A 19,944-nucleotide genomic window follows, 5' to 3' on the forward strand; every position below is an offset into this window, starting at 1 on the left:
GAGTGCAGGGAGCCAAGAATCTAAAGAGATGAAAGTCAGCCTGAGTGGTCCCTCCAGACAGACCCTTTGATTTCTCCCCATTGCTGCCTCTGCCTAAAATGCATATTCTAATAATTCTCCCTGTGCTTTCTGCTCCCAGCCCCCTTGCAATTCTGGAAGATAAGAAGGCTCTGCTTTACCACTCTCTGGACAGATTGGCAAGCTGAGGTAGTGCGGGACAGCAAGAAAGGTGACCACGATAGGGTCTATGATTCTTGATGAAGAACTTCCCTCCAAGTCACAGGAGCTCCCCTCTCTCTGATCCTGTGCAGTCTCCTTCCCTCTTAAATCCACTCCAAAACAAACTTAAAGGAAAAAGACACGGGGGAAAAAAGAGACACTGAGAGAGGCCCTGGCAGATAAGACCCGATGTGTTCACGTACCACTGTATATCCAGGGTCTGGTAGGTTGTAAAAAACATCCACTGATTGAATGAATGGATACCAAAAGCTTCCATGAGTCATTAATTTACTGCTGTATAGTGGGAGACAATGAGGACGAGGCCAGAAGTATACGTGATAGGCAATGGACTAAGCACTATCAAATAAGGATTCAATAAGTGTCACTTATTAGCTACGCGAGTTTGGCAAGTTACTTAACCTCTCTGAGCCTCGGCATTTTTACCTGTAAAGTGGGGATAATAACAACTCTCCAGGTTGTTGGTTAGGTTAAATAAGGTGACATTTTGTAAGAACATTTAGCAGAGATCTGGTGCGAACAGTCCTCAAAAAACATTAGTTAGGGGCTGGCCCTGTGGCCGAGTGGTTAAGTTCGCGCGCTCCGCTGCAGGTAGCCCAGTGTTTCATCGGTTCGAATCCTGGGCGCGGACATGGCACTGCTTGTCAGACCACGCTGAGGCAGCGTCCCACATGCCACAACTAGAGGAACCCACAACGAAGAATACACAACTATGTACCGGGGAGCTTTGGGGAGAAAAAGGAAAAAATAAAATCTTTAAAAAAAAAAAAAAAACATTAGTTATTATTCTCTCCATTTTCCAGAAGGGGAAACTGAGGTTAAGAAAGACTAAATAACATCCTCAGTGTCAACATCAATATCGATGATAAAGTTGAGATTTCAACCAAGGTGATGTGTCTTCAGAGCTCCTGCCGTAAGCTAAAAGCTTCTCCTGAAAGCTGATATCTTCAATGCATCTCCTGAACCCCATGGAAAATCAAAGCCACCACTTCAGAGTAAAAGGAAAAAAGTAGAGAAGACACGGGTGATCGCTTCAGCCCAGAATGCTCTTCACCCAGGAGCATCTGTGCCAATCTGGATGAAGTTTCTGTAAAGATGTCTTCAGCCCACCCCACGTCCTGCCCAAACTTCAGAGACGAAGGGCACGTCCCACCATGACTACCCCCTCAAACCTCTCTAAATGGTTTTTCCCTCTTTGTTATGGAGAATGAAGACCTGTGACCAAGAGCGAGATCTTAGCCAACATTATTTTATCTAACAACCTGTGAAAGGGTTCCTGAAGGAAAGCTCCACACACAGCATACCCCTCCACGGCGAGTTACTCTGTTACTGATGACAGATAACTGTGGGGGAACAACCACCGTCGGGCCTCTTTCTGGCCCATTCCTCTCTCTGCACTCTGCCCCGAGAAGCCCCGCCTGCCAGTCTGGATGCGGAGACAAGAATCTTGTTATTTACAGTTTACAACCCAGAAAACCAAGAAGCTATGTCCCCTCTCGACAGCTCCCCTGGATCCGTGTATGGATCATCACCTTGCAAAATTCCTCTCTGGGGATTAATTAAATGATTTTCATCAATGGTGCATCTAAGCAACAAAATTCTACGCCCCCCCAATATTGGTGCTCAATAAATATTTGTGGAACATATGAATACAATAATGAACATGTAGGAACAAAAAATAATGATGCAGTGTTCTGTATTTTGCTAACATGGAAGGATGCTCTCAATACACCATGAGAAAAACAACATTGTTGAAAGAGAGAAGCAACAGAATACTGTTGATAGCATGATTTTTTTGCCCAAAATGTGTTTGTGCGTGTAGAAGAGAAACTGGAAAGATATACATTAAAATGTTATCTTGGTACAGGAATTTTAATGTAATTTAACATTTTTTTTCTTTTTCATCTTTTTCCCTAATTTCTCCGTAACGTTCATATATCAATTGTAATTAAAATATTTAATAATGGCTAAATCTAGGCCTGGAAAGCAATTGTATCTACCATGTTCCCTCTCTGGAGAAAAGGCACTCTCACTCCATCTTACAAATGGGAAAACGTGCTCAGCATCTCGTAGTAAGTGAACACCAGAGGTATAACCTGCAGGCCCCACTGCCTGACTCCAAAATCCGAGCTTTGCTAATAAAAGTTAACAAGACCAAGTGAGTCTCAGAACAACCTGGAACAGATTGCCAGAGATACAGATGATGACGCTGAACCAGGGGGAAATCGGAAACAGACAGAAGGCACTGGAGCTTTAGCATATTTGCACCTTCAATTTATTTATGTCTTGGTGCAAAGATATTCAATATAGTTGGAGAATTCATGGCTACTTAAAGAAAGGACAATTAAATGCTTCACTGAAGTCATCAATACAAGTGATTTACTAAGCTGTATGTGAGGATGGGAACTGGAGGGAGTGGCAGGATTGAAACACCAAAAACGCATCACTTTTCCAGAAAACCATTAACTCCACTGATATTTCCAGCCTTAGACATTGAGAAGTCAGAACTGAAATAAATGTTGGAGACAAGCATCAGTAATGTGACCGACGTGAGGATACCCTACCAGGGCCAAGATGCTGATTCCCACGCACGTGTAGCAAACGCAGACGCCGTACCCAGCAGGGATAAAGAAGAGTGAGTTAAAGTTAGAAGGAGAAGCAAGAAGAGGAAGGAAGGCTTTGGGTTTGATATTCAGCATTCCCTTCAATGCGATCATGGAAAAACCAGAGGGCTGACAGCCTGACTCCCAGAGCTCTTCCATGGGAAAGAGAAAAGCTTCTATTGGAAGACTATGCAACTTACAAGAAATCTGGACAGCATGATTCTCTCTGGAACAGATGCCAAGAGGGAGATGAATTATTCAGTGTGCAGAGACGTGTCATTCAGAGAATCAGGATGAAGAGATGCTTTTTTAGCTGCGCTTGTATTTAAACACACACACGTATGCACACGTGCACACACTCTTCCTGCTAGAGAGAGGAACTGTCCATTTAAACCAGTCCCCCCTGGGAAACTGTGGGTGCTTCTCTGGCCTGCAATGTTTCCCCTTGGGCAAGCGCCAAGAATGTGAGCTGGGAAGAGATGTCTGCTTTCAGATGAGGCCAGGACTGCGGGGCCTGCCTGGAACTCCCAGCCCCCACCCTCCGATGAAACCAATCACCCCAACCCAGCCCGGTCCAGTCCCTGCCTCCAGCCTCCGCGTTCTGGGCTGCTGAAAACCCCAACCAAATGACCCAAATGCCAGAGGGGCAAGAGGAAGGGAGGAAGGGAAGGGCGCCAAGCAAGAACTAGTTCTGTCTCTTCTTAATTACAAGTCTCTGAAGGAAGACAAACATTCCTGAATGTTTCACAACAGGCCCTCCTGGAAAAACGGCCCGGATGTGTCACCTTGGAGACAGGTAGGTTCTGCCGGGATGCCCCTCCACTGGGCACTCAGGCACACCTGTCCGGGAATGCAGGCCCTCGCCCTCCCCCCAGCTCCATACTGCTTTCCTATGGGCTACGGGAGAGGCTCGGGGAGCACAGGGCCACGGCCGGCATTGCGTATTCAGACAGCACATCTTTTCTAAGCAGGCAGCTCAGAGAAGGAGCGGAAAGCCTTTTGCCAAGTCTAACACTGGGTGGTGATTCTCTGGGGACTGGAGAACGCGTAACATATCTTTCATGTTCCTAGTGCCTCCCAAGCAATCCGAACACTTCCCACAGTAACCTCTTTATTGCCGTCCAGCAGGATGCTGGCCCCCGACTGGGTTCTCTCCGTGGGCCAGCTGGGCGGGATCACTTTCTAAAGGGCTCTCCAGACTCCAAGCCAAGAACTGTCCAAACTTTCAGCCGAACCTCTCCTCCCAGCCCTGGCACAACGGACAGGCCGGTTCTTCCCGCCCCGGGGTGTTTCACACGGATAGTTCCCATAGCTTAGGTTGCACAACTTCCTATTACTCTGCTCACCTCCCAGCTCCTGCAGAGCACCATTTCTAAGAAGACCCTTCACCTTTCACACCTTGAAGGCCAGGGTGGGCAGGAAGAAAGCGCAATATTTGAAGTTCTCCTTTCTTTAATTCAGTTCGGTTCAAAGATACCTTCATTCATTCGTTTAAAAGAGGCAGGGATGATAAAAATAACCATCTCACAAGTTGGTTAGGAGGGCTGAGCACATGGCATACAGATGACTCTTATTAATAAACACCAGATGCAGAAGTGAGTGAGACAGACAGGGCCCTGCCCTTACATTCTAGACGGGGAGACATCCCAAGCAGGAAGCAAATCGAGGTGATCATTTCAGAGACTCATGCTAATCAGAAAAATACAACAGGGCAGTGGGATCAAGTGTGATGGAGGTGGGTGGTCAAGGGAAGCCTCCCTGAGAAGGTGACCTGTGAGGGGAGACCAGAGGGTTGGAAGCAACGGGAACAGCCAGTGCAAAGGCTTTGGGGCAGGACGATGTTGGTGAGTTTGAGGAACAGAAAAGAAGGCCCGTGACACATCTGTATGAGTGATGGGGCAGAGGCAGAGAGGGGCAGAGCTGGGCTTTTGGGGCTCTGGGGTCCCTGGTGAGGACTTTGAGTGCCACCTCTGTGCCAAGCTGTGAAGAGGTTCCCTGCTCTATTACTCTCCGCTCTCCTCCTTTCTCCCTCATTTCAGTCAATCCCCCAAGCGAGAAGCATTTACTGCATGGAAACAAGAGCCCAGTCCCGTGCCAGACATGACGAGGGTTCAATTTCAATAAGCCTTGTTTCTGCCTTTGAGAGACAGGAAGCCAAGGCTTACGCTTAAAGCAGGCAGTGACCAAGCCCCATGACATTCGATGATGGTATATGTGGCGGTTATGCTACATGAGACTGGGATCTGCAGGCAATTAGAGGATGCAGGGATAGTTAGTAAGGTGCTAGGTCAGCTGTATAGACATGAAAGATCAAGGAGTCGGGAGAAGGGAGAGACTGAAGCAACAGGGTGTAGTTAGGGGAGGCTGGAGAGGCAAGGAAGAGGGTGGTGGCCAGCTTCACGGTTAGTGGGGAGACAGGATAGATGCTACCCACAAGGGCTGAGGAATCGATGAAACTGGGCTGAAACCCATGCTCCGCCTCTTCCACAACCGTGGGCTGTTATGTAACCCTGTTAGGAGGAGTTTCCTTCTCTGTGAAACTTAGGAGAGGTGCCTGTCTCACAGGGTGTTGTGGGGATTAAACGAGATAACCCATAGAAAGTGCTTAGCACAGGGGCTGGCATGTAAGAAGAACTCAGTAAATACGGGTTGGTAACATAATCAGATGAGAGACTTCTGTCCTCCGTGCACTGTGAGAATCGTGTCACCTTTTACCTTAAGTGGTTGGTATGTTAGCTATCACCATATCATTATCATCACCGTCATCATTCTTCATCTCAAGAGAGACCCAGTGGTGGTTCAAACTCACAGGTTCTAGAGTCAGCCATCTGGGTTCCAATGCAGGCGCTGTCACTTACTCACTCTCTTCCCTTGGGCATGAGCCCTGACCTGTCTGAATCTGCTTCTTCATCTGTAAGGTGGGGTTGCTCAGAGTGACTACCTGGTTAAAATGAGCTGTGCTGAGCACATGACGCACAGGCTCAACCAATATTCGCTGTTATCAGTTAAGTTTTATATCCCTATTTTCATGATGGAGAAACTGAGGCAAAAGAACTGTCCAGGCTAACCGCCAATAAGCCTTGCGCTGTACTCCACAGCCTCCTTTCCTGGAGGAGCTGGGACTGCTTAAGCTCCCTCCTTTTGGAAATTAAACCAGAGAAGTTAAGAGATGGCAGCTGGGTTGGCTTTGGCTCTCAAACTTTGCTCTCTGAAGGAGGCATTTACACCAGGACTTTCCAAGCTCCCTTTCTCTTCAACACTCCCCCCTCTTTCTTTCCTCCCTCCACTCTCAAAACACCTGTCTCAACATTCTGGCTTTTTGACCCCCAGACCTCCTTGATTCCTTACGTGGTTGGGCTGGTTTATCCAGAAGCTTTCTTGGCCTAGTCACTCCCACTCCTGGAATTCTTTTATGGAGAAAAGATGAGCAGGGAGAGCTAGAGGGAAGATTCTCGACTGCTCCCCTATCCCCATCTCATCTTCAAACTAGGTCCCCATAAACCACTCTACTTCCCCACCCAATTTTGCCTTCACTCTGCCCCGCTAAGTTATTGGGATCACACACCTGAGCCTGGGCCTGTCCCCTTCCTCTGCCTCCATCCCCACGTGTCTGTGCCTGTTTCACTCCCCAATTCCCGCCAGCTCACAACACAGTGGTGAATCTGTGCTGCTATTCTTCCCTGTGTTCACATGCTGGGATTTAAGATTATGGCTCTGAGAACCAAATCATGCATTAGAGCAGGCATGGCCAACCAACTACCAGAGGGTCACATTCAGCCTATGGATACATGTGTCCGTCTACTACAGCGCTATGTTTTAAAAATGGAATTTCATGCCTTTTGGGGGCAGGCACTCTCTAGATGCACACAGTCCCCACCGCTCTCTAATGTGTTACTCCTACCTCTTATCTTATCAAGAGGCAGCAGAGAGCAGCAGTTAAGAGCACAGGGCTCTGTAGCCAGACTCCCTGTGTTTGAATCCAGGCTCTGCCATTTTCTAGCTACGTGACGTTGGGCTAGATACTTAAACTTTCTGCAGCTCAGTTTTCACATCTACGAAACAGGAAAAATAATACTTACTGAGCACTCACTACGTGCCAGGAACTGTTCCAAGCACTTTACATACATTAACTTACCTGGCCCTCGTAACAACCCTTTCAAGTAGGTACCATTCAGACCTACCTCACAGTATTCTTTGAAGATTAAAGGAGATAATGCATGAAACAACACTTTGGTACACAGTGTGTGTTCAATAAATGTGAGCAACTCATTTTTATTTTGATTGCTGTCCAAATGAGGCCTCTAATGCAGGGGTATTAAAGAATGTTAAAACTGAACGGGATATCTGGAGTCTGACAGATCAACCCCTTGTATTATTGGTGAGAAGACTGAGGCAGAGAGAGAAAAGACTTGCCCAGAGCCACCCAAGGACCCAGCGACAGGACTGAGGCTAAATCTAGGGACCAACACCAGCCTGCCACACACTCATGACACTAAGAGATCAAGTCAGCCTTGTACTGAGTTTGGCTCCATTTGAAATGCAGCAAGTGTCTGAGCAGCCTTCAAGAAATAGTTGTTGATAGTATTTTTTCTGGGCTAACTAACTCTATTATACAGGAAGGAGTATCACTGTGCAAGAACCCATGAAGCTCCCATTCATGGAGAGACAAGGCTGAGAGATGTGCTCTTCCTTTTGCTCATTTCCTCACTGGAGGGTAGTTTCCTGAAAGTCCAATACCTCAGTAAGACAGAGCACCTGGTATACATGTCTGCCCCTCACCCAGCTCCATCCCTCCTTCATTCTCATTCCCAAATTGGGAGTTAGGCTACAGAAGTCCTGTGCCCAACAGAAAGGGCCAACAGAACCAAATAGGACTCCCAGTTCCATCTTTCTTTCTGAGCTGTGTAATCTTAGCCCATTCCTTCCCCAGCTCTAAGCCTCAGTTTACCCATAAGTATAAAGCAATCAAGAAAATCTGCCTTGCAGGGTCTTGCAGAGATTGAATGAATTAGTACATGGGAATGACTCAGCACTTGGCATGTAAAGTTGGGCAGGCACGCAGAGTTCCTTTTTTCGGTATTCAGGACCCTGAGGGCACTCAACCCCCAGTTTTACTCCTTCTGTTCCCATGAGCTGGGTTTCCAAGGGGTCTTCCCAGGTGCTTTCTAGGAGCTTCCTCAGCCCTAAGAGCAGAGGTTACAGCCCACCCTTTCCTGAAATTTGGCCATTTCTCTGTTCCTTGAGCTCTGACCCTTACCCCAAACCATGCAGCATGAGGAGCTGGTCCTTCTAGAAATGGAATTGGCTGTGAAGGCTTCTCTGGGATCCTGCCTGACCTAGGGTCCCTTCCACGACAGCGTGGTTTAGATATAACACTGGAAGGGGAGTGATGAGATCTGCATTTGAATCCTGATGCACCCACTGGATTAACCATGCCCTTGGGGGCAAGGCACCTACCCTCTCTGGGCTTCCCATCTGTAAAATGGGGGAACTGGAATATAACATCTCTAAGGTGCCTTTTGCACAGTTAGCCTTCACAAGTCTAATATCTGGCCTGCCTGTCCCAAAGATGAAGGGCATTGTGAGGTTGCAATCAAACAATATATAATTAAAACATCTTTCACTAAAGGCCAATTAAGTATTGGGCACCGGACGATGTGTTCTCTATAAAATAAATCATCTGCTTTATCTTCACAACATTTCTATGAGGCAGGTTCTACCACTCTCATTTAACCAACAAGGAAACTGATGCTTAATAGAAAGAGTAATAATAATAATAAAAGCTAAATTTCATCGAATGTTCACAAAGTACCAGGCACTATTCAGGGTCCCTAACACAGACTCTATTTCAACATTCTAAGCGGCACATTGTTTAACACATTTTAACATCTCTAAAACTAGGATGTGTGTTACCACTGCTGACATCTTACAACACTGTCAGCCAGGCTACGGTCCTGATGGAGCTGTCACTGCCTGTGTGTGCAGAGGCATCAAAGGTGTCATGGGCTTGGGATAAAATCCCAGAGACAACAGAGGAGCACTTTTAACCCCGAGGAACCTAATGGTTGTAAGGAAGGGTGGAGGAGGCAATGAACAGACACGTTTAGCAACATTCCCAAAGCAGGAGTGCAAAGCAGGCTAACTCTTCATAATTGCCACACTGGCTTCAGAGCCCAGCGCCAAAGCCTTTGAGTTCCCCTGTGGGTCCTTACAACAAGGCTGCATCACCAACACTCCAGAGGGCACCAAGGGCAGTATTATAAGCACAGACACCAATAATGCTGAGTTAAAAGGTGACTTCAAAGAACTGGATTCGAAATGGGAAGATATTTTAGGAACACTAGAGCTTTATTTTGTTTATGTATTTCTTTGGGGGTTTTTTTGTATGTATAAAAGTGCTATGTGAGTTAAAAAAAACACTAACTTTGAAAGACTTATTCCAATGAGTATGCAATAAACACTCTAATTAATTTGAACATGTTGGGTCATAATTTAATTGGTAGCATTCTTCCTTTCTTAGTGGCACATAAAATAATGGTGCTTCTTAAAATGAATGTTATGTTGACTTGAAATAACCTAAAGCTGGAAACAACCCAAATGTCTATTAATAGTTGAATGGATAGACAAATGTAGTACCACCATACAACGGAATACTACTCAGCAATAGAAAGGAACAAACTATTAACACATGAAACAACACTGATGAATCTCAGAAACATTATACTGGGTAAAGAAGCCAAGGAAAAAAGAGACTACATTGTATGATTCTATTTACATAAAATTCTAGAAATATAATACAAACTAACCTATAGGGACAGAAAGCAGATCAGCTGTTGCCTGAGGACAGGGGTAAAGGCAGCGAGGGGTTATAAAAGGGCATAAAGAAAGTTTTGGGGTGATATTGACTACAAAGATGGGTTCATGGATGTATGCAAGTATGTCAAAACTCATCAAATTGCACTCTTTAAATACGTACAGTTTAGTACGCTTCAATAATTGCTCAATATAGTTATAAGGAAAAAAAATAAAGGAAAGCCCATATTCAATGCTACATGATATTAACTTATCTAAAATAATCTAAGTACTACTACTAGCTCCATTTTAAGATGTGAAAACTGAGGCATAGAGAGGTAAGCTGATATGTCCAAGGACACTCAGCTGGTCAGAGGCAAATCCAACTGACTTCAGTTCTCAGCTCTGGCACTGAGTGGCTGCGGCCAAGGCCCTTCCCCACCCTGGGCCACTGCTTCCCCATTCCCCCCATTAGACTATGACACAGTGATGGCTAGGAGACCTTTCGGTACAGAGTTTTCAAGACTGTGTCCTAAGGACTTGTCCAAGGTCACATGGCCACAGAGGAGTGGATCCTCCTGGACACCCAGGTTTCCTGACATCCCCCAGTTCCCTGGCCCAGGTCCCCTGAACACCCCTCCAGACAACTCCTTCTTGTATATAGCAGTAGTTCTCAACCCTGAGCTGCATCAGAATCCCCTGGAAGGCTTGTTAACCCAGAGATGGCTGAGGCCCATCCCCAAAGTTTCTGACTCAGTAAGTTTCTGACTCTGGGCCGACTGAGAATTTGCACCAAGCTCCCAGGTGATGCCCATGCTGCTGGTCCCAGCACCACATTTAGGGCCCAATGGTGTATACCACCCCCTATCTCATTAACTGCAGGGTCTTTAAAAAATGGTACTCGATGTTGTGTTCAAGAAATCCCTCTCTTTCATCTTCTCCATCAAAGCTTCCTGCCTCCCGTCCACTCTGTAGGCCCAGTCACGGCCACCCAACCTCCCCCTAAGCACAGTCCTTCAGGCAGTTGTTATCAGCCCTTCCACTAGTGTTTGCTGACCTCCTGTCCCACACAATGTGGTGCCTGAGGTCACACAGCCAGTGAGCACAGAGCCAGCATTTGGACCTGATCCAGGAACTCAACCACTCTGCTGCACCGCCTGTAGTAAGTCCTCAGGGAACATCATTTTCTTTCCTCCCACATTAAACTGGCTCTCTTCCCTTTGTATCCATCTGCAGACAGAAGGCCAAGCAGGGTTGGGGGGCAGTTGACCGCACCAGGCCCATCAGCTCTACAGGAGCCCTGGTTCTGCAGGTGCAGGACTAGACCACAAAACCCATTGCATCTCTGCATTTCATCTCTGCAACTATGAAGGGTCTTCTGGGTGCCCTTTGCGTCTTCAGACTGACACCTGTCATCTCACACCATAACCCACGTGGCTTCTATCTGCCCAGGCCCTGCAAGCTATAGTCCTTTCTCTGGGACCACTGGAAGAAGCCCATTCTAAGCTGAGCCATGCATTCCACAGTAGAGGAGCCCTGCCAGAGCCCTGGGGGGACAGGACACTGGCCATCCCACCACTCTACAGACAGCAGGGGTGGGGCTGTCCCCTAGGTCACCCCCAGGCAGGTAGCGCTTTCCTGATACCTTTGCTAGATGCTATAGCCGGCATGCCTAGTAAAGCACAAGTCATCATGGCCTGGCCGTGTCTGAGGATCTGAAACGCTGCAGATGCCCAAGTGTTCGCTGACTGCATCATGGGGGGCAAAGTGATCTACCCTAGAAACTCACCTTGTTTGTCCATCTAGCTGCTATTTCTTTATTCTCCACGACTACAGAGGCCTACGGTAACCGATTACAAAGGAGCTCTGCACAGGAGTTGAAAGGAAAATGGTCTTCACCTCTGAGAAGTACAACTTTCTTTAAGGGTTTATTTTCCTCCCATCATTTCTTTTTAAAGGAGAAAATTAAGTAGACTGTTGTTCCCTGAAGGAAAGCCCTACCTGCAAGTCAACAAGACCAGACTGCTCTGAGCTAAAGGCAGCTGAATTAAAGTCAGAAGCGAAACAAATAAGCAATTAAAACAGCTATTTTGGGAAGCCTTGGAAAAAAGCAGATACAATATGAATTATTCATTCATACTGCCAGGATGACTTCTGGGCATTGTCCTCTGTGCCTCTGTTCTCTTGGTCTTGTTCATTCAGCCATTCAAGCACAGAGAGGGGACACAATACCCTGGCCCTGGGACACGGGTGCCCGAGCGCACACGCGCGAACACACACACAAACACATATACCCCACCCCCCCGACAAGGAGGCCAGGTGGCCACTCCAGATGGTAAGCCACACAGAAAAGAAACCCATAGGTTGGCAGACACTTCCAGCTCCAGTGCCAGGGGAGAATGTATGAATTTCCAATTGACCCAAGAGGGGGTGTGTGTGTGTGAGACAGAGAGAGACAGAGAGAGAGAGAGAGAGGTCACAAGAGATCACCTGCACAGTGCAAGAGAGGAAATATACAGTGTTTCTAATATTCCGCAAGCTTCCTTGCTGCTCTGGGACTGATTTGGGGGCTAAGTAGGCAAAGGGTGGGATCTGGAGCATCAGCCGAACCCCACACTGTGCCTGCCAAGGTCTGGACATCAAAGGACGTGCCTAGCAGGCTTGGCGGAAAGGCTTCATTTGGACTCTGAAGCCATCAGCCCTGCTCACTGCCTGACTACAGGAGCAGTGCTGTGATATCCTCTTACATCCATCCAGGCATCCTTGATCAAGTCCCTTCCCCTCTGTGAGCCTCAGTTTCCCCAACGATGAAACAAGGGGGATAGACTCCATCTCAACCAACTTTTCCAAGTCTGGCATGCCATGCTGCCGTTTTGTTATGAAAATCTAGCATCCCAGAGTTGACTTGCATGCTCTTCTGTAAGGACTCAGTGTCAAAACCTTAAAGAGTAATAATATTAACACATGCTCGGTACTTTACATATATTACATGTCATTAAATTCTCACAGCAAGCCAGGTAAGTGGTTCCCAATACAATCCCATGGTACAAACGAGTAAATGGAGCCTTAGAGAGAGAGAGATTAAGTTTCCCAAGGTGGCTCGGTTGTTAAGAAGTAGACTGAGGATTTGAATTCAGGTCTTTACTACTTAGAAAGTGAATGAAGATAGCCAACTCTACGCAATTGGGTGACTAGAAGAGGGAATTTTTTAAATACCCTGAAATTTGGAACTATGCCCTGTAGTTTCAAACTATGAAGGCTGAGAAGAAGGGAAAATCAGGGGGCTATTTTTGCCCCCAGCTACATACTGGATATTAGGAATGTTTATTACAAACACTGTGGGTGAGGCTGTGGGGAGGAGATGGCTGGCTGTGGAAGTCAAGAAGATAAAGAATCATATATTAGATAAATGGAAGGAGACGCTCACTCTTGGAGCCCAACCCAGGAGCAGGAGCCACAGCTGATGGACAGAACAAAAGTCAGAGAAGCACTGGGTTCCTAAAAGAGAAGAGGCCTCAAGATCTTCAACAACTTGTCTTGAAGACAAATGCATCATTGACTCGCTGCTGCTGTACTCAATTTACCCAGGTGGAAAGATTTATACACAAACATGTTCAGTGCAGCATTATTTATCATAGGAAAAAAAATGCACACAGCCTCCATATCTGTAGGGAATGAACAGTTGGTAAACTATGGTTATAACCATTTGATGGAACTGTTTGAAATGTACGCTCATGAAGCGTTTTGAACCACCGAAGGGAGAATGCTTACATTACAAAATTTAAAAAGAAATAAAAAAGCAAGGCACAAAACTGTGCATGTGGCATAATCTTACCTGTCTGCAAGAAAAAGGGAAAATGACTAAGGAAAAACACTAAAATGGTAACAACGTTTGCCTTTCAGTGGTGGGGATAAGGTTCAGATTTTTCTTGTTTGTTTGTTTTTGCTGCTTTTACAATCAGAAATAAGACAAAAAAACTAAAAATACCAAGATGATCTTTCTACCCAACTTTGGTCTTTTATCCAGAACCTCTTACTACCCCTTCACAAAAAAGTCATTCTAAAATGAACCCTAATTTTCTTCTTATAGAAAAATTCAAAGTATAGAAATGTATTAAATATAGAAAGAAAATAAGCAGAAACAGTAGGCACATGCGCCCTGCTTAGAAGTGGGGCCATGAAGCAGAGCGGAGGGCAGGAGGGTCCCCAGCACGGCCCTGGTCCAACTGCCAGGACAGGAACAGAGTCAGCCCTCCTGGCGCTCCTCCCAAAGCCCGCAGACCCCAGAGGAGACCATCCTCAGAGGTTGTCTGGGGACTGACGTGAAAGGCCCTGAAGAGTCTTGACAATTATTTCTAGATACTCTCCCCGCAGGCATCTGGGTATGTTTAACATAGGAAAAAAACCAAACCATTACCAATCACCCAAAACTACAAGCAATTAGGTTTCACTGGAGGAGGTAATAAATAGAGAACAGCTTGGAATATTCTGTGTGTCAAACAGAGAGATCAGACCAGCCTGTCACAACACAAACTGTCGTAAGACCATAGTTAGAACAGTGGGCAGCAGGAGCTGTTAAAACAACCCTCACCGGCCCCCTAAACCTTTCTGTCCATGGAAAAATGGCAGCTTCCTGCTGCTCCCAGTAAGGACACGGCTCCAAGACTGCTCAGTGCATACTCCACATTATTGCACACACTCCACGCCCTTGCCCTTGCTGTTCCTTCTGCCAGAACACCTTTCCCTGGGCATCTGTTGATCTGAGGCAGGGGCTGGAGAGCTATTTCTTTACGACATATGTACTTGTACTATTGCTTACACGTCTATGACCTCCATGCGTTTCATGAGGACCTGAGCAGTAGTATCTTATTATCACTGTAACCTGTGCATCTTATATGAGTGGGCACCAAGTTAATGTTTATTGAATGAACAAATGAACTCGCAAAAAAATTAATGAAGGAAGAAATATTTCGCTGGAATTCCCAGCAGGGTTCATGGCTAGGCCCTCTACCTTGCAAGGTTTGCTTGTCCTAACAAAGAGAAATTTGTGATTGAAGAAATTCTTTGGGGTCCTCAAAGTACTTTGTCATGGTTGATCTTATCTGATTCTCAAATAACCATGACAGCAGCATCATTACCATCATTATTATTCTCCCATTTTACAGATGAGCAAACCAACACTCAGAAACTTTTCTAAACTGACAGGGCTTCCAGTTCCCTGGTTTGTGCCAGGATTGGACACGGGCCACCAGAGCCCTGGCCCATTGCATGGTCCCCTCCACCATGAACTGTCTCAATGGGCCTCCTCTCTCATTCCCGGCTGGGAACTGAAGAAGAGTGGCAACAGCCAATTCTCCTTCCCCTGGGAGCGGGTATCCCACTAGGCAGCTGCCGGAGCCTCTGTCTGCTACTCCTGTTTCATTCTCATTAGTATAATCATTATCATGCAGAAGCAAAAGTCTCCCCAGTAGATGCATTCTGCAGCATTCTGGATAGCTCTGCTCAAAAATCCTGGGGGAGGGGGGGTGACACAGGAGGCGGGAAGGATCCTTGTGGATGGATTGTCTATCGGTTTCAGTTACTAGGGAGCCACTGCTGACTCCATCACCACATATGATTCTCCAGATAGGAGCAGGGTGTGGACTGGAACCTCTCCAAGCCCAGCTGACTTAGAGGGCCCTGGCCTGACAGTGATGTACATGTACTTCGGCTTCTCTTCTACAGATATCAACACACAGTTGCCCAGAGACCTACCTAGGTCAGGAGAGTGGTCAAGGGCTTTGGGACTACAGAGTCTTGGGTTCCCAGGTGCGAGAGCTTACGCCAGACTCCTCACCTCTGCAGGCCTCATGCAGCACGCTCCCTGGCACAGAACAGGGCTCAAGAAGTATGAGTTCCTTTGGTTCCTTCTACTTTCTCTCCAGAAAGAAGCCTTCCAATAAATGTGCTCTTCAGCTACTTAACAAGTCTAATCAGTAGAAATCGTGTGGCAAGCTTTCATGGTGGAAAATAACATATTTGGGTCTAGCACCAGCTGAAGAACCGGGATTCTTCCCTTCTGGCTCATTCTGCATCCCCTACATGGATGGAGAAACTGATCCTTGTGGCCTGGCCCTTCCAAAAGTCCCTAGATCTCTCCCATTTGTTCTCATCACGGTCCCCAAGGGAATCATTGACATCTCGCTCTCTCTCAGCCCCTCCCTCCCTGCCTGCATCTCTCTCCCCCCACTTTGCAGGCCTCTCTCCTCCCTTCTCCAGCTGTTGGCTTTCTCTATTCTTCTACCCCCTCCTTCCTGCTCACCACCCTTCCATAAAACATCCCAAATAAATCTAATCTGATCACTCTCTTGCTTCAACCCCTTCAAAGTCTTGCCACCAAAACCAGAATGAAATCAAACTCCTTGCTGTGGCCTCTACAGGCCTCCACGAACCAGCCCCTTGCCTACCTCGCCAGCCTTATTTTCTTCAGTTCTTAGAACTCAACAACCTCATTCCCATCTCACAGCCCTTGTTCATGCAGTTCCTTCTGCCCAGGACGCTGCTACCTGTCCCATCCACATTTTGCATGGCTGTTTCCTTCTGTCCGTCAGCTCTTGGCTGCAATGCCACCTCTAAGAGCTCTTCCCAGGCAGCCCTGTCTAAGTGGGCCCTCCTATTGCTCTTTCACTGTATTTGTTTGTTGACATGTTGACTGGCTGTCTTTCCCACTCAAATGGAGCTAGCCTGCCTACGCACGGGCTACTATGATGGACACAGGGCCTGGCACAGAATTAGTTGATTCTTCCTAGTATCTGCTGAGTGAAACAGAGGACTTGTGACTGTCCCTTCCTCTCCAAGGAGGAAGGTTTTGAGTTTTATTGTCTTTTCCCTCCCTCCTGCGGCAAACTTAGAAAGCCAGCACCAGACTCCTACAGAGTTCTAGGGGCACGAAGCACTCAGCCCCACCCAGGGCCTGCTACAGTCTGTGGAATTGTTCACCCTTGAACCTCAATGCCTTCCACACACCCCACAGCCAACGGGAAACTAGCAAAGAACAGGCCCTGAGAACCGTCCTTGGGAAGACTTTGAACTGATGGAACCAAAAACAGGTCCACGAAGGAGAAACTCGCCCATGGAGTGGACCACATGAGCCTCCAGAAACCTCTCTCTGCAGCCCAGCAAAGTCAGAGCCTGGAACTGGGTCCGTGGTGAACACCCGCGGGTCTGTACATTTGAGGAATAACTATTGATTTATTTTTGAATATTTTGAATTATTATTGAATAATCATTGTATTAAGGAAGGTGCTAGTGCTAGGCACACCCCAGGGTCCTGGAAAGTGTAGAACGGAAGGAAAGAAAGAATGAGTTTTCTCAAAGTAAGCTAAAATATATTTTAAAAATTTATCCAAATAGTTTAAATTTTGCTTTTCTTTAGAGAAAATGCAAACCCATGAGAAAGCATTCAACAGTGAACTCCTGACTTATGTCTGCTCAAGTGCATGAATATTGAAAAACAAAAGATGAAACAACATTCATTCATTAATGAGCCTAAGCTAATTAACAAATGTCTTTCACATAGCCTCTATATGCCCAGCACCAAATGTTATAAATGAGCTTAAAACCAGCTGGAAATAAACACAAACATGTTCGTCCACACATGATAATATACATGGAGGAATGAAAACAATGAAGACATTGTTCTAAACGAAACGTTCATGAAGGGTCCACGGGATTCAAAGGCAGGCGAGATCCCCGCAGGTTGGTCTGCTCCAGGAGGCTCCTGAGAGGAAGCAGCGAGTAGCCTGGGTCCTGAAGGGCGCTGATCGATCAACCAAGTAAACAGCATTGTATGTCTTCAACCTTCACAAACGTGCACTGTGGGGCAGAGGAAACTAAGGCTTCGAAGGGCTGGGATTGGCCCCAGGGCACACAGCTATGGAGGAAGAGCCCTCAAGACCACGGTCCAGGGGCAAAGGAGGTCAAGTGCCCTGGCAGCTTAGGCAGGGGGAGGGCAGCAACCCTAACTCTTCAGGGCAGGAGAGAAGGCTCAGGGAGGTCAGAGCAGGCTGAGGCCAGGAGCAGGGCTGCTGCACGTTTGCACATTAGTAGCATCTTGTCTCTTTACTTAAGAACTTCACATGCAAAGGGCAAGGACTGCCTTGGGGACTGGAAGAAAGTTCAGGAAGGAAGAGCCAGGTTGGTCATAGGGCAGCTCTAGGGAAGCATGAGGAGGAAGGAGGAAGGTTGGTGGTGGCCTCTTCTTAGAGAAGGCAGGAAAGGAAGGTGAGTACACCAGCTGAGGGGAGTCTGGGGAGGCCCAGGGATGACAGGCAGCAGAGGAGGGGCTGTCCCAGGCCCCCTAGAAGGGCCCAAAACACACAAAAGGGTTTCCAAGTGGAGCAAGGACGCTAGCGGTGTGGAAGGAATGTGGGCTTTGGAGCACACAGGGCTGGGTTCGAATTTGAGTTCAGTCATTTACCAGCTAAGCAACTTTTTTTCTTTTTAAATAATCTCCTTTATTTTTTATTTTTAGGAAGATTAGCCCTGAACTAACATCTGCCGCCAATCCTCCTTTTTGCTGGGGAAGACTGGCCCTGAGCTAATATCTGTGCCCATCTTCCTCTACTTTATATGTGGGACGCCTGCCACAGCATGGCTTGCCAAGAGGTGCCATGTCCGCACCCGGGATCCGAATCGGCAAACCTTGGGTCGCCGAAGCAGAATGTGCAAACTTAACTGCTGCACCACCCGGCCAGCACATAGTATTCTCATTGATAGAACATCGCTGTTTGGCAGGAATTGACCAAAAACGTTGCATGTATTAACTCAATTTAATCTCTCACAGCAATCCTGCGACAAGATAGTATTTTGTATAGCTCAGGATGATTATCCGCATTTTCAATGAAAACAGAGGCCTGGAGAAGTTAAGCCAGTTGTCCAAGGCCCCAGAGCTGGAAAGCGGCACAGCTGGGATTTGAACCCAGGCAGGCAGTTTCTATGCTGTCAACCACTAAACAACATGCAATTAGTGAAACAGGGAAAACAGCACTTGGAGAGCTATTTTGACAATCAGAAAGAAAAGTATGGGAGGTGCTGGCACTGAGCTAGAGCTCGCAGAACAACACCTGAATGATTATCGAAGAAGCCCAAAGCGCAGCTGAAACCACTCACGAAAAGGAAAGACCTGCTGATGGCACACTGTGTGGTTCTCACTTTGTACATGTTATTTGATCACCTGCTGTGGACATCCCATTTTTCAGATGATGAGACTGAGGCTAGGGAGGCTAATTTGCTTAAAGTCGCAGCGTTGGGAAGCAATGTGGATAGGAGGCCAATGGTATCTTGATCTTAAGCACTCAATAACCGCATATGGAACAATATTTTTCAAATCGCGTTCATTAACGTTTATTGGCCTCTTGCCCCGTGCCAGGCTGTGTGCTCAGCTCTGTGCCTTATCTCACTTTACACTCCCAACCACCCTCTGAGGTAGGTGCATGGATTACTACCAAAAAACAGAAAGAGGGTCCTAGGCTGGAAAGGAGCAGCCCTGGGATCTGAATCCACACTGACAGCTCCTTCTTCTGCACCAGGTGCCACTTAAGGGTGATTGGGCAGAGAATGCAGAGCAAACCAGGGTGTCCAGGGTAAAGTGTGTACAAGGAATGCGCGAGTCAGCGGGCAGACATCCTGGTCTCGGTTCTGAGTGGAGAGCCTACTAAATGACACCATTAGGATCCGAGTATAAACAGGACACCTGAGTGGGCAGGTGGCACTTGGCACAGAACCAGCACTCTCACAGGTGGGCCTCCTTGCTGTCCTCCAAATACTCCCGGGCTCCCAGCCTTTCTCACACTTCCCCTCTGCCAGGGATGTCCTACCCCCTCCTCTGGAGGTCACAATCCTCCCCAGGGGCCAGCCCAGTGGCATAGTGATTAAGTTTGCACACTCCGCTTTGGCAACCCAGGGTTCACAGGTGTGGCTCCTGGGCGCGGACTCATCAAGCCATGCTGTGGTGGCATACAAAATACAGAGACAAAATAGAGGAAGATTGGCACAGATGTTAGCTCAGCAACAGTCTTCCTCTCACACACACACACACACACACACACACACACACAAATCCTCCCCGGGCCCCCAGGGGAGCAGCCTATTCTGATCTCCCACAGCACTTCGTCTGGACTCCCGTTCTGTCACATCCTACCTAATAACACTTTCATTTGTGTCCAGCTCTTATTTCTCCCACCGGAGTGGAAGGCACTTTGAGGCAAGGTCTATGTTGGGTTCATTTCTGTACACCATTGGTATTCCACAAGTCCCATGTGTACAAGGTGCT

General features: G+C 47.2%; 1 protein-coding gene across 3 annotated transcripts in view; it reads right to left on the minus strand.

Annotated features, from left to right (window-relative positions):
* The window catches only part of WWC1 (WW and C2 domain containing 1), a 156,837-nt gene that overhangs the window by 85,806 nt on the left and 51,087 nt on the right, over positions 1 to 19,944 (minus strand). Inside the window, exon 1 of one of the 3 annotated variants that reach the window (XM_070569060.1) lies at positions 3,041 to 3,443. The exons of the other annotated variants lie outside the window; for them this stretch is intronic. Coding sequence (XP_070425161.1) covers positions 3,041 to 3,120 — 80 coding nt within the window. The 5' untranslated portion in view covers positions 3,121 to 3,443. Of the gene's footprint in view, positions 1 to 3,040; positions 3,444 to 19,944 lie in introns of those variants that run through there. 3 annotated transcript variants of the gene reach the window in all.

This window comes from Equus przewalskii, chromosome 13 (genome assembly GCF_037783145.1).
Source record: "Equus przewalskii isolate Varuska chromosome 13, EquPr2, whole genome shotgun sequence".
Lineage (NCBI taxonomy): Eukaryota > Metazoa > Chordata > Mammalia > Perissodactyla > Equidae > Equus > Equus przewalskii.